Source organism: Saccostrea cucullata, unplaced genomic scaffold (assembly GCF_032062105.1).
Source record: "Saccostrea cucullata isolate Sc308-1 unplaced genomic scaffold, CSIRO_AGI_Scuc_v1 ctg197, whole genome shotgun sequence".
Lineage (NCBI taxonomy): Eukaryota > Metazoa > Mollusca > Bivalvia > Ostreida > Ostreidae > Saccostrea > Saccostrea cuccullata.
The window spans coordinates 837501-852038 of record NW_026938805.1 but is presented as its reverse complement, the minus strand read 5'-3'; the positions used below and the strand labels follow the sequence as shown (position 1 = coordinate 852038).

The window sequence follows — 14538 nt, the reverse complement described above, 5'->3', positions numbered from 1 at the left end:
TTATCACTAGCTCTGCCACCGTAACATTTTGATAGAAACATAATAAAACCACTCGGTGCTATGCATACTAGAAATTTCAGAGTGTTATGTGATTTTTAATTGCTATAGGTGGGAGTTCTTGCTTTTAATGACTATGGTCTTTGAAGGTACACTTCTGTGCAATCTATAATGCAGGTGGTCTTAGGGTATGTTCCTCTAAATGACTTTGGCATAGATCTCTGAATTGTTTCTTTTGGTAACCACAACATAAGATCTTTCAAATGAGAAGACAAAATATTCATCCAGGATTGGAAGATTTTGCTAGCAAGCTGATATGAAATACCAAACCTTTTACCTAAATCTTGAAATTGTAATCCAAGACGTAGCCTTATTAATGTCAATAAAACTTGCTCTTTAATCGGAAGTAAATATGGTAAGTGTTCACCATGTACCTTCATCAATTCAACCAATGCAGAGAAGACAGTGAGCGATAATCCTGTATAAAATACAGAATCTTTTTCTGTGCATATCTCAAATGCTGAAAGCTCACGACAAGTTTGAGTACCTACACTTTTTACTGAGAATGTGAAATTGTAACCATGATCATGCAAAGTGTCAATAGTCCGTGTTTCTACATTTGAACGAGATTTGTAAGTGACACAGGACTCTCCCTGTTGATGGACAATCACAGGTTGTGTCTGAGTAGAGGCTGAGGTACTCGTGGTAGGAACTTCTGCTCCTCTGTCCTCTGCAGCAGATCCTAAACTTTCCTCTTCATCCTGAGGTTCAAATGTATTCTCTTTGTCAGCAGCATGTCTCACAATTTTTCTTCTGCCATGTTTTACCTGTTTAAATAATAAATTTACAACCCTACATATTGAAAAAATTACTTAGTTAAATGTGAAAATGTTTCATTGTTTGTGTAGAATTAATTACATTTTATAAAATACATTATGTTTAAATTAAATTACTTGATCTTTTTCCCTGGGGTGTAATTTTTCCTATTAATGGCCTTGAGTCATCGCATCTTGGCCTCCTCTTGGCTCGGTATGCAAAACATTCGAAATGGAGGCATGCATGGGCAGTCTTCATGTTTTATGCTATGTTCGGTACACACTTCCACCTTCCATATATATAATTTCCTTTGGTTGTTGTTACAACCTATAATCACACAGTGTCTTCCACCGCCTTTCTCATACGGCATGTTTACATTCAAAGTTATCAGCACCGTAATGGCTGCCGCTTTCAGCGCCACCTTTAGGCAAAGGGCACTAACTCTTAAAAATTTACCAGATAGAATGGTGTATAAGCTAAGAATTACCAAACTCTGTCAGTTGTTGCATTTTGGGTTCTCAGAAGGAGTTAAATATAAGTAGGTCATGGTGACCTACTTTTTTAATTTCAATTCATTATTTAAATATTCAAGTAATAAGAGTCTTAAATAATCAAACTTTGTCATTTGAGGCATCTTGGGGTCTTAGAGTTTTTTTTACCAAAGAGTAGATCTCTGTGACCTACTTTTGAAGTGTCTTGACTATATTTTAATATTTCATAAAATAAGGGGTTTTGTCAGTTTTCTTTCCTCTCAGGCTCTCAGTGTGTTTTAACCAAAACCTCACTAAAACTTCTGCTTATACAGTATTCAGGATACTAAAAGGCTTCATTAGATTGTACAGTTTATCAAAAGAGCGATTCAAGGCCATTGGGCCTCTTGTTTATTAAGAATACGTACAATAGATGATTTGTTCACACAGTCTCAGGGATTAGACCTCATTCATCTTTTGAGCTGCCAGTAATATTCAATGTCAAAAAAAGCATTTTCTTAATGAGAAAATCCCAATACTGAAATGTTGCCAACATGGCTCAGTGGTTAGAGTACTGGATCGACATAATATATCAGGAGAAAGGAGTTGATCCTCATGTCATGGTCTTAAATCCCACTGCAAGACTGCTTCTTCAAATAAGACCTTATAATGCAGAATCCTATATGTATAAATTTACAGCCCTCCAGACTGGCAAGTGGTCACTTGTCATATGAGTGAAAAATTCTCAAAGAGACATAAAACACACAAACGCAACTGATATCTCACAACTAGAAGTACTTGTAAAATGCCTTCACAAATAAATTGTGGTTTACTCTATACATTTATTGTCTATTTACTTAGATACACTGTTTTCTGTATTTTCAAGTTAGTTGAAACCCTGACTTAAAGACTCTGTGGTTTTTTTTTTCATTAACAGGGCACAGAATTAGTAAGTTCTAGATTTGAGGGGAAAGTGATAACATGTGAGAATGGTTCTGTTCCTGCAAGCAACAATGAAACATGTGGTGAGTAAAAGTTTTAAGCTGTAGCTGTATAACACCATGCATACCAAAGCCTGCAAATCCCATCGTAAATATTCCTTCCGGTCTACATGGTCTTATTGATCTAAATGAATTAAATGAGAGGGTTACAGGCAGTTCAGCTGCCTAAAAAAAATTCCCCCCAAAATCCTTTCCTCAACCAGTTCTAGCCTAATTGCCCCTGCGAGACGATCATGAATAATTCATGAATTTCCTTGAATTTTTCATGAATTTAATTCATGAAATGTTCATGAAATGTTCATGAAGATCCTATGAACTTATTATTGGACATTTTCAAATCATGAATTTTTATTCATGAAAGAAAATTGATGAATATTCATGAATATTTTTTTTCATGAATAATTCATGAAGAGTCATATTCATGAAGATTCATCATTTCAAGAATGTCCAATAATAAGTTCATAGGATCTTCATGAACTATTCATGAATAATTTGATGAATTTTTTCAGGAATGTTCATGAATGAATAAAATTCATGAACCATTAGCATTCATGAATATTCTTGCTTATTCGTAAACAAAAAATGAAATATTATTATTCATGTTTATTCATGAAAATGCATGAAGTCATGCTAAAAAAAGTAACAGTAGATGATTTATAATACAGCATCTTGAAAGATTTTACAGAAATGTTGTTTGTTTTCCAACCATGGCAACAAAATCTTTGTTAAAAAAATTAAAATAGACAATCTGACACATTAAACCATAGTAAATGAGTAATGTAGTTCATTCCTGGTAAAAGTATAAAAAAAATTCAATTCAAATGCAACTCTTTGCAGAATGTTTAACCTTACTTGGTCAAAAGGAGAGGGGATCCTTCCTCAGCATGTTTCAAATTGTGTTTTAATGCCAGAAATTGAACAGTTTTTAATTCCAGTCTAGGAGAAAAGTTTGTTCAGCACCAGGGAAACAGTTTTCAGTGCTTTCAAGCAGTTCGAGCAGAGATGGTCAATTCAAAAATCCTTATTGTCTCTCCATGTGGAATTTCCAGAACTTCATCATTTGGATCCTTTGATTGAATATTATTCATATTTTCATTTCTTTTTTTTGTTTCTTTTTCAAGAGCTCAGATTTTTGTGCAGCCAGAGTTTCTTCTCTTCTGCTCCTCAACATTTGTGAACTGCTTCTCTTTTTCCTTCAAAAAGAAAGATTATCTGAAAGTAACCATGATTGTAAAACATAAGACTTTTTTGTATTTTCTTGCATTTTAGATTCATTTAATTTTGCATTAGAGACACTTCCAAATTTAAACATTCTGAGTGGAATTTAAGCCTATTTTCTTGGACCGCCATTTTGTAGATCAATCAGGCCTATGAGAGTTTTGAGTCTCAGTCTATAATTAATGTATGTTATATGGTTGGATCCAAACTCAAAGCAAAGTAAGACAAAAATTGCATTAAAAAAAGAGACATATTAATTTATTATAATGTGCTTTAATTAGTTGTTATTTTACAAATAGAAAGTAACATTTACAGACAGATTTCTGACTCATTAATTGTCTCCATGTTTTGTCACTCACCAGTTATGAAGTAGATCGATCCTATATTTAGTCTTCCTTCTTCATATTCTGTTATTTTCTTTAAAAGTTGACAAAGATCAGTGACTGTACTGTTTATTGGACACACCTTGTGAGAGGGTGAAAAACTACAAATTACAAAAGCATAATAAGAATTTGACAAAATATCAAAATCATAAGCAATCATACAAAATTAAATGCGTAACTTTAACATGTGAGCTGAACAGGCCTATGCCTATCGCATGCTGGAAATGCGCGGTTTTACAAAACATTGTAATTACAGAATTTAAACATGATAAAATATATTGCATAATACTGTTAGATACAGATGATCAAGTTAGATATAAATTCAAGTAAAACAATATAAAGCTTACTCCTTAGGGAGGCCAACATCACCAAACTTCACAGCCAAAACGCCAGGCAAACTGCATGGCTACCATAATTAGTATAAACAGAATATTGAACCCGATCGAAATAAAATTATGCAATACGAAAACGGCACAGTAACTATGCAAATAATAGATGACAAATACTGATTCTTCCATACTACAAATTCCCACTTCCAACGTCTCGCGCGTTTTCAAGTTTGCGCCTATTCAAAAGTGTACGGTAGAGCTAAGAAATACCTTAGTTTCGAATTTCCAAGATTTCTGTTTTAAAAAAATTACAAACACTATCTGAATAACTTTTCACTGAAAATACAATATTTTATATCAAAATAAGTTTTATCAATGAAGAATTCGATTTTTTTACGTCATAAATTATACATGTATTGACTTTTAGTTTCGTATAGCAAGCATGGCAGCCCCCTATGACATGATAATAACAATCTCTCGCCCTCAGACAGAATATTCTGAGCTGTGAAGATGCATAGGAGAATTAAAACTACAAAATACGAATGTGGATCATAGATACTCTACAACCATACAGTCTGTGCTCTATCATTTACGCACGAAGCAAGGGTAACTTTTGACATTTTAACTGCACCAAAATTGAAATGTATGTAGCGTTTCGATCCAGGAATAATACGGTACAGTACAGACAAGTGATATAATTTTTAAGTTGTTAATAAATATACATAACGTTTTTTACGAAGCTCACAAAGTTCATTTTCCAGAATGTTTCATTTTCCAACAACTTGTCACAGGCACCTGACGTTACTTATTTTTCTTTTAATAAAAAAAAAATATACCCTTACCTTATAATAAACCAAGGTCCCCAAGGCGCCATCTTGAATTTTTCTAGGTCTGTCACATCAACTTGTATTTTCGTCTGAAACTCCGTCAAATTCTCTGCAACCATATTCTTTCTGTGGCCAGTCTTTCGAGGTCTAAACTTACGGTCAGTGCAACCAGAAGGGCGCATCACACTTGCAAATATTAAAAATCCCTCGTCAAACTCGATCTACTGCTTCAACAATCCGAGAAATCGCCAAAGGGGGGCCGGAAGTTTACATACGATTTGAAATTCTTAGGGAAAGCCCTTTTTTGATTGGTCAATATATTTGTACGATTTATTTTTAAAAATAACCTGCGAAAGTTAGTATACTTATTCCAAAAACAATAATACAACGTAATATACATGTAAGAACATTCATTTTATATCTCTCAAAATAATTTCGATATAGCTTGATCAAAGCGATTATATTTTATAAATGTCGAAGATCGGCCTGATCATGCTAGCTGATCAACATGATCAATGAACATTTTCAAGACAAAATATTGAGTCGGGACTTAAATGCACTAAATATAATTAATAACACTGTCATTATTGATGCCCTGATTGAGCGTTATCCATGGAGAAGATTGACTTATCTAAAATATGTACGCACGTGTGTGAGAAGGGGGGGGGTCCACACTAAAATTATTCCAGGGAGTGTTGAGATCTGCAATTTTATGTATTGCAATAAAGTAGTGGCATGGCGACATTTTTATTTTTTTTTCTTGGTGACAGATTATACATATAACGTTACATGATGCATATGCTAATATTTGATTTCATTACATATCCCCGAGCCTTTAATCAGTGTGCCCCCTTCCCTTTTTCAATTAAGCATATGCCAGGTATATATGTTACATAATGTATATATATATATAACTGGATGGTTTGCAGTCTTTTGTTTTTTGAAAACCATTCAATTAACTCTGGATGATTTGTTGTTGATTTTTTTTTTCAAGCACCCCCCTCTTTTATTCAAGATTGTTTCAAACGCAACGATCGGTATAGATTAATACAGTATATTTTACAGGTATGTTTATAAGAAGTGTTTTATTTTTCCCATTTTGCATTTTTTTTTCATTTCAATAATCAAAATATTTATTAAAATTCAAAGTAATTATAACACGCTGCTTTAGATCCACCACAAAACTGAAAAATACGGAATTCCCATTAGCATATTGATGTAAACTTCCGGCCCCCCTTTGGCGATTTCTCGGATTGTTGAAGCAGTAGATCGAGTTTGACGAGGGATTTTTAATATTTGCAAGTGTGATGCGCCCTTCTGGTTGCACTGTCCGTAACTTTAGACCTCGAAAGACTGGCCACAGAAAGAATATGGTTGCAGAGAATTTATTTGACGGAGTTTCAGACGAAAATACAAGTTGATGTGACAGACCTAGAAAAATTCAAGATGGCGCCTTGGGGACCTTGGTTTATTATAAGGTAAGGGTATATTTTTTTTTTTTATTAAAAGAAAAATAAGTAACGTCAGGTGCCTGTGCAACTTGTTTAAAGTTTGATGTTAGAGAAAATTCGGTCGAACAAAGTTATGTGATGAAAAACGATATTAATTAAAGCACATTATGATGAATATAACTGTTTAATTTAAATTATGAAGAAACACAAGTAATGCATTTGAAAAAAAATGCTGTCAATTGTGATGCAGTGTTTGTGTAATTAAAATCAAATAAAAACACTAAATGTTTAGAGATTTCATGATTTATTTTTTCAGATGGTGAAAGAATTATTATTAAACATATATTATACCAGGGGCTTGTTCAACAATTGCATGTGCATGCAAAAGTTGTATTATGAGAGTATTGAGTGTTTTCTGTAAATCATTTTTTTCAATTATTTTAGTCTTCATGAAAATTCATGAACATTCATAATACCTTGAACTCTACATTTTTTCTGTCTTTAAATATGAAAATAACCAATATTCATATATATTCATCATTTGTTCATGAACTACATTTTATGAATATATTCATGAATAAAGTTCATGAACCATCTTTATGAACCAGTCATGAACACATCATGAATGTTCATGAACGATTCATAAAAGTTCCTGAAATCATGAATTTCACCTCGCAGGGGTGGTATCAATGGGTGAAGTGGTAAAAAAAAAGATTTAAATTTCCATTTGAATTCCCTTCTCCCTCACCCCTTTCCCCCATCCAAATTTAATGCAGGGGTGGTGCTTAAACCATCAAAATTAATTGTACCATTAAAATCTTTCTTACTCCTTAACATTGGAAGTATTTTCATGATTGTAATAAGCTTTGAGCCCCTTACCAAAATTTGATCTCTCAAAGCTATATAACTAATCAAATCTACTCTTGATCTCTCGAACTCTTGATCTCTCAAAACCCTTGATCCCTCGAAGTCAAAATGCAGTCCCGTTATGCATATTCTATTGAAATTTACCCTTGATACCCCGAAGTGGCTATGTGTACACAAGGTTACATTATTAGCACCTTTACCTGGACATTTCAATCGATTCAGATAGAAGACGCCTTACTCAAGAAACGGGATGTTTATTCAAGTAACATGTACTACATGGTGATAATTGATTTATGATTAATCATATTTTGTCTATATGCTATTAAAATAATAACCATTGACTGTCCTACGATAATTTAGAGAAGGATATGGAGATAACGAACAGTATTCAATCTCAAAGTCCATAAAACTATACAAAATAAGAGCAGAGCAAACACGGACCTCCGAAACATCAGAGGTGGGATCAGGTGCAATGCAGGAGTGAGCATCCCCTGCTGACCGGTCACACCTGCCGTGTGCTCCTTGTCATGATCAGGAAATAACTGAAAAATTCGTCATCAATTCAGTGTATAACTAATTGAGTAACAATTGATATGAAAAACGTCAGTCAGCATTTGACTCAATGATAAACTGTATTAGCTGACAAGGTCATTGTTTCGACCATAGAACTTACAAATGATGACTTTAAACAAGACTGTTGATATTCTTGTTTCATCAACTTGCTTGTCAATAATTTACCTCGTTTTCGAAATTGTTCATACGTAGAGCATGCTGTTGCATAACCAATCAACTGAGATATATACACTCCGTATGCAGGTGACACAGTGAAAAGTAGAAATTGATTACAAGACGAGATGTTACTAACTTTTATTATACCCCCGCTTGAAAAGTGGGAGGGTATACTGTAATCGGTATATCCGTCTGTCCATCTGTTACGCTTTGGGGTACACTTCTCTTTTCCGCAACTCCTGTTATACCACTGAGTGAAATTTAATGAAACTTTCACAGAATCTTTATTAGATATTGTCATTGTGCACCTCCTATTTTACTTTTTGATCCGACACATATTTTGGGTTTCCCAGCCACAGCAAAACATGGACTTTGCCATTATAACCATATGGGAGGCGGGGGAATCATTTAGTGAGCTCATTGCTCACAGTACCTCTAGTTTCGAGTCAAAATTGTCAAATATAAATGAAAAGTCAGAAACTTTGCATTACTGCCTCAATATAATCACTTTAATACATATACTTGCACATGCTATGTACAGCGTGAAACTCATTCTCTATCCAGAGTTGTCGTTCCCGCTACGCTCCCACATACATCTCTGTCAACGCTTGTTTTACAAGATTCTTGGAAAAATTGTAAATGATTAAAACTTGTATTAATAGTCGTTTATAATTATATTTCTTATCGGAAAACAATATTTGTTTTAATTTGTTACACTTTAAAAGGATTTTTTAATTAAGATTTTAATTTTTACTCCGCAAAATAGTTCCCTTAAAACTTTGAAAATAAGTCGTTTTGAGGGAATATAGGTTTGAAATAAATGAAAAATTATCATCTTTATCAATAATTACAACAATTAATTACTATTTTAACTTCAAATTTTCACTATTTAAAATTTGTACAAGAATCTTGTACAACGAGCGTTGACAGAGGTGTAGTGAACGTAGCGGAAGACAACTCTGGTTAGAGAATGCGTTAAACTGTTAAATGTCGTTTTCATGTAACGAATGCGTAGTATGACGTTCGTATTACTAAGAAGAAATAAATATTAACTAATTGACAATATACAATTTTTGCTTTACTCAATTTAATAAAATATTCACTTAAAATACGGAAATATATTGTTTTATAAAAAAAGATTCGTTTTAATAAAAGGTCAGCACGGCATGGAAATGAATGAAAATCATTACATCCGGTAAAACTAATTTTAATACCGCTCATCCAACTCAGAAAATTTTGGACTCTTGAAAACTCAAACTCTTGATCTTTTGTTTTTCCTCTGTGCCACAGACTTTTAGTCTTTAATGATTGATATATAGTGAAAATGCAATCTAATTAAAATTAAATGTTAGATTCGCTCGCATATTCGATACACTAACATCTAACAACATCCATTGAGATCTAATTCAGAACAGCTCTAGACTTACTTATTTAATAATAATAATGATAATAATAATAATAATAATAAAACTTTATTTAAAGCCGGTAACCCGGTTAGTGCATGCACTATTCTTCCCCAGGGCCCTCTAGATATCAATTACAAAAATATACAAGATACAATTCATCTATAACAGGAATTAAAGTCAAAAAAATTATGAATAGAGTGTCCATGTACAGATATATGACAATACAGATATATGACGATCACAAATATGCTTAAATAATTGTGCGACAGCTGATGGTGTAATTTTCTACATTACGCTTAAATGCTCGTAGAGATTAAGAGAGTCTAATGTTTTGGGGAAGTTTATTCCATAGATGTACACCTGAGTACTGAAAAGAGGTCTTGAATAAGTTTGTACGAAATTTTGGTAATTTGAGATCGTAATTAGTTTCAGATGGCAGGTTATAAGAAGTTGACGAATGAAATTCAAATAAATTATGAAGATATTCGGGTGCCATTCCGCTGAAAAATTTGTATAATAATATGTATTTGTACAGATCAACTAGCTCATAAATAGTTAACCATCCAAGTTTCTCAAATAGTGGTTTAGAAGAAGAATAAGGACTTGCGTCAAGAATAATCCTTGCTGCCCTTTTTTGTAATTTAAATAGTCTGTCCATGTCCTGCTTGGGGGCATTACCCCAAACAGTCAAACAATAGTTAATAGATGGTAAAATATAAGCATTGTAATATAGTTTCCTGGTTGAAGAGGGAGAAATTTCTTAATCCTACGAAGAGTAAATAACTTATAATTTAAGAAAATACATGAGATAGAGTTATGTTCTTTGAATTACATGTTAATTGATTAAGATAGTTCCACATTTCTTTGGGATTTGAACTCTGTTCAATCGCTGTTTTATAGTATACGTAAGAAGATTTTGATTTGTCTATAAGAAGACTAACTTTGTTTCGGTAAAGTCTATAGTTCTCCTTATCTCCTTCTTTGTGGTAAAAGTCACGTAAATGTCTAGCATTATTTATTTCTTGTGTCATCCATTTAGGACGAATTTCACTCTTTACTCATTTGGTTTTAACCTGCGCATGCTGGTCAAGTAAGCTATTGAATAATTCATAGAATTCAGCTAGTATTTCATTAGGGTCATGCAACTGAAGGAGAATGCAAAAGTCTACATCTTTTAAGTCTTGGAGGAATTTATTTTCATCAAACTTTTTGAAGTCTCTATACTGAATTTCTAAGTGTTCTAAGTGTTTTCCTTTTGTTGCATGCATTTTGTTTTTCTAGTGGCACATATTGGGTATGATCAGAGATGGCTATAAAAGGTATATTTACTTCACACATGTTTTCTGGTTTATTGGTGTAAAAGTGATCTATTAGGCTACTTGAGGTGTTAGTTACTCTGGTTGGTGATGTAATTAATTGTGAAAAACCAAACTCCTCTAAAGCATATGTCCAACTTTGTGGGGGTTCTTTGAATAAGTCTATATTAAAATCACCTGTTAAGATGATTTCTGCATCGTCACAGCAGGAGGCACAACTAATCTCTTTAGCCAGGTCCTCCGCCCAGCAATATACGATGATTTTGCAGGCAATGATTTGATTGGTAGTTAGAATTTGACCTCTGACGTGACCCTCAATGGGATGTTATTAGATGTTCGTGTAGGGAGTATGCGAGCGGATTTAACATCTAATTTTAATTAGATTGGTGAAAATGCTAACTCTTTACTCTTTGAGGCCACAATTTGATGCACTAGCTAGCTGGCCATATCCATAGAAGGTTTGCTTGGCTGCCTCTTACACTGTTTAAGATGAACTGGAGTGCAGTTTAATACTGAACAGTATCAGGAGTCAAAACATTTCATTCATGCTACATTGTATTATAAATGACTGGATTCGTAATAAGTTAATTTTGATCAGAATTTTCAGGTGAAAGCAGATGTAAATTGCAAAAAAGATATTTCCAACATGTAAAATGGCTTTAATAAGTAGGGATTGTCTATATAAATGATAAAAACTATGTGTGATGATATACTTGATCGTTAAATTATAATTTATTATCAATTTTATAAGTTTTAATTCCTCAGAAATCATTAATGCTACTTAAATGTCAATCTCACCAAATCATTTGCAGACTTGCATGATAAAACATTACTATGCGCCCGGATCGATAGATCCAGGACGTATATTGTTTTTGTCCTGTCTGTCTGTCTGTCTGTCTGTCTGTTTGTTTGTTTGTTTGTTTGTTTGTTTGTTTGTTTGTTTGGAACATTAACCTTCACCATAACTTTTGAACCATGAAAGATAGAGACTTCATATTTGGTATGCATACTCCACTTATTTATTAAGCTTTTTTAAATGACACCAAGGTCAATGACCTTGTGACCTTAACTGTGGCCTATATGCTAAAACAGCTTTTTTCTGCCAACTTTAACTTTCACCATAACTTTTGAACCATGAAAGATAGAGTCTTCATATTTGGAATGCATACTCCACTAATCAGGTTCTTTCAAATGACACCAAGGTCAATGATCTTGTGACCTTGACTGTGACCTATATGCTTAAAATAGCTTTTTTGAATCCTCACTATATCTATTGAACCATGAGAGATTGAGATTTCATATTTGGTACACATACTCCACTAATCAACCTCTTTCAAATGACACCAAGATCAATGACTTTGTGACCTTGACTGTGACCTTAATGCTAAAAATAGCTTTTTCCAAACTTTGTTGCCGCCGGGCGCAAAGTGTTTCACAAACACATCTTGTTTCTGAATGTTTTTGTTTATTTGAATGATCAAATTCTATTTTCTATAATTCAATTATTTTCTTAACTTTTTATATCTTCTTTTACAGTATATTATACATATAGATCATTATAATTTTCCATAAACAGCCTCCAAAGGATGGAATATTGCCCAATACGGAGCAGTTACATGTATTTAGTTTTAAAATAAATTATCTGCATTACTTACTGCTGGCCAATTTTGCTCTGATTGACTGTTGTATATATGTTTTTTGGGAAGTTGCCATCGTATCATTTTATCACAATAAATCAATCTTCTAATCAGAATTCAAAATCAATAATAAAAAAACTTGGAAAAATTTCTTTGCCGTCGTCAATAGTGAAAATTTAATGATCAATATTTTTTTGGACGAGATTACCTGGATATACATGTATCAATTATGTTGAGTGTTTTTATTCATAGAGATTATAGGGACTATACTTGCCTGAATATAACAATACCATTTATGAATTTATAAAGAAACAGAAAACTAGCAAAACAATCAAGCCGAGGAGATTTTGAGTTTTTTAATGTCAAGTTTAATGTTTGATGTATTTCAGTGATATGTACTGAAGGAACATACCATAACACTGAAATGGGCAAATGTGAAAACTGTCCAAGGAACTTCTATCAGGATCAGAATCAGCAGATAACTTGTAAACCATGTTCAGGCTCTGTGAAAATATTCACTGTATCAGAGGGTTCAAATTCACAGAGTCAATGTGTGTGTAAGTATCTAATACATTGGAGCTTTTTAAGATCCTCCAACCAAAGACTGAAGAGCTTTTACTATAGAAATTACTGTGTCTTCAAAGAGTTTTACAAACATTTTCATAGTGAGCTGATACTGAACAAACTTGATGTTAACTATTCTCTTAGGACAATGCAGTAAAACTTGGTTGTAGCAAAGTCCTGGGGACCTGTGCATTTAACTGACTATATCAGTTATTTGTTAATTCATATAACAAATTTGTATATCTATATGTAGCCAATTCGCAATATGCGTGTTTTCCTTCAAGTATTACTACCAATTACATGTATGTTAGAAAAGAAAAGAACATAACTTGCATAACAAATTAAGGGGTTTTTTATGAAATGAATTTTATATACAAATACTACATGAAAATAAATTCAGTTTAATTTATCAAATTTTTGAGATCTTCGAAAATTCATTATAGAAGATATAAATTTCATTAATTTAACCTCTACCAGATTCAAAGTCAATTTCACAATATTCGTAAATTCGTTGTATCAGAGTTCGTTATAACCGTAGGCTAAAATTTTTACAAGGAATTGATAAGAATTTTACTGGGGACCACAAAAAACTGCGCTGTATCCATGAATTCGCTAAATCCGGGGTTACTAAACGAGTTTTACTGTATATCTTCTGTATATCAAGAAATGTTTAAAATTAAAAAAAAAATCCATAACTTATGACAAAACATAAGATATCCTTTATTTAATTTCAGCTGAGTGTAGTACTAATCCAAATTACTGTAAGAATGGAGGAAAATGTAACTTCAATGATGTGACAATATGGTGTACATGTAAAGAGCGATACTCTGGCTCCAGATGTGGAGAGCAAGCTGGTAGGTTTTACGTATAAACTTGTGTCTTCAAATGCTTGACAGGCTCACTGCTACTAGTTTTTGCCAAGTATACTGAAAATTGATTCAAACACATTCACAAAGATGAATAATGTCATTAATTTTATTCAATTGATGGTATATACATGTATACTACTAGTATAGAAGAGGATCATACAAGCTCAGATTTTTAGCTCTTCTGAGTCAAAGGCTCAAAGAGCTAATGCTCTGGCCATTTGTGCGGTGTGCATCGTGCTGTGTGCGTAAACTTTTTAGCTCACCTGAGCCCAAGGCTCAAGTGAGCTTTTCTGATAAAAGAACTTTAATCGGTAATAACCAATATTTGCCCCCCAAATCAAACTTTGATGGATATTTATTTAATTAAGTTCTTAAACAGGGGAGTATATGCTGACTTCAAAAAACTGAATATTTTCATAAGTAATGACGCCATATGTACGTAATGACGTCATAAACATGACATAAATTTCAGTTTTTTAATGAATTTTACAGAAAAATGTACATATTTCGTCGATATTTTGAGTAAAAGTCACCGAGCTCATGTGTGTTCAGGATCAATATTTTGATATAATGTGTAGAATAATAATATCAATGAAATATGTCAATATTGTTCCTGAACAAACTTGCGCTCTATAAATTTTAAAGCTAAAATTGTTGA

At 32.9% G+C, this 14538-nt stretch overlaps 1 protein-coding gene and 1 long non-coding RNA gene across 2 annotated transcripts in view; one reads left to right on the top strand and one right to left on the bottom strand.

The window, feature by feature from the left end:
* LOC134251347 (sushi, von Willebrand factor type A, EGF and pentraxin domain-containing protein 1-like) overlaps positions 1-14538 on the top strand; it is a gene marked incomplete at its 5' end in the record, with an annotated part of 52730 nt that overhangs the window by 27908 nt on the left and 10284 nt on the right. The window contains 3 exons of the mRNA XM_062733738.1: positions 2221-2308; positions 12837-13004; positions 13746-13865. Coding sequence (XP_062589722.1) covers positions 2221-2308; positions 12837-13004; positions 13746-13865 — 376 coding nt within the window. The remainder of the gene's footprint in view (positions 1-2220; positions 2309-12836; positions 13005-13745; positions 13866-14538) is intronic.
* On the bottom strand, positions 2875-4968 carry LOC134251338 (uncharacterized). The gene is made up of 3 exons (XR_009988720.1): positions 4233-4968; positions 3862-3986; positions 2875-3477 (listed from the first exon to the last, which is right to left on the bottom strand). It is a non-coding gene; the product is annotated as an uncharacterized LOC134251338 (long non-coding RNA).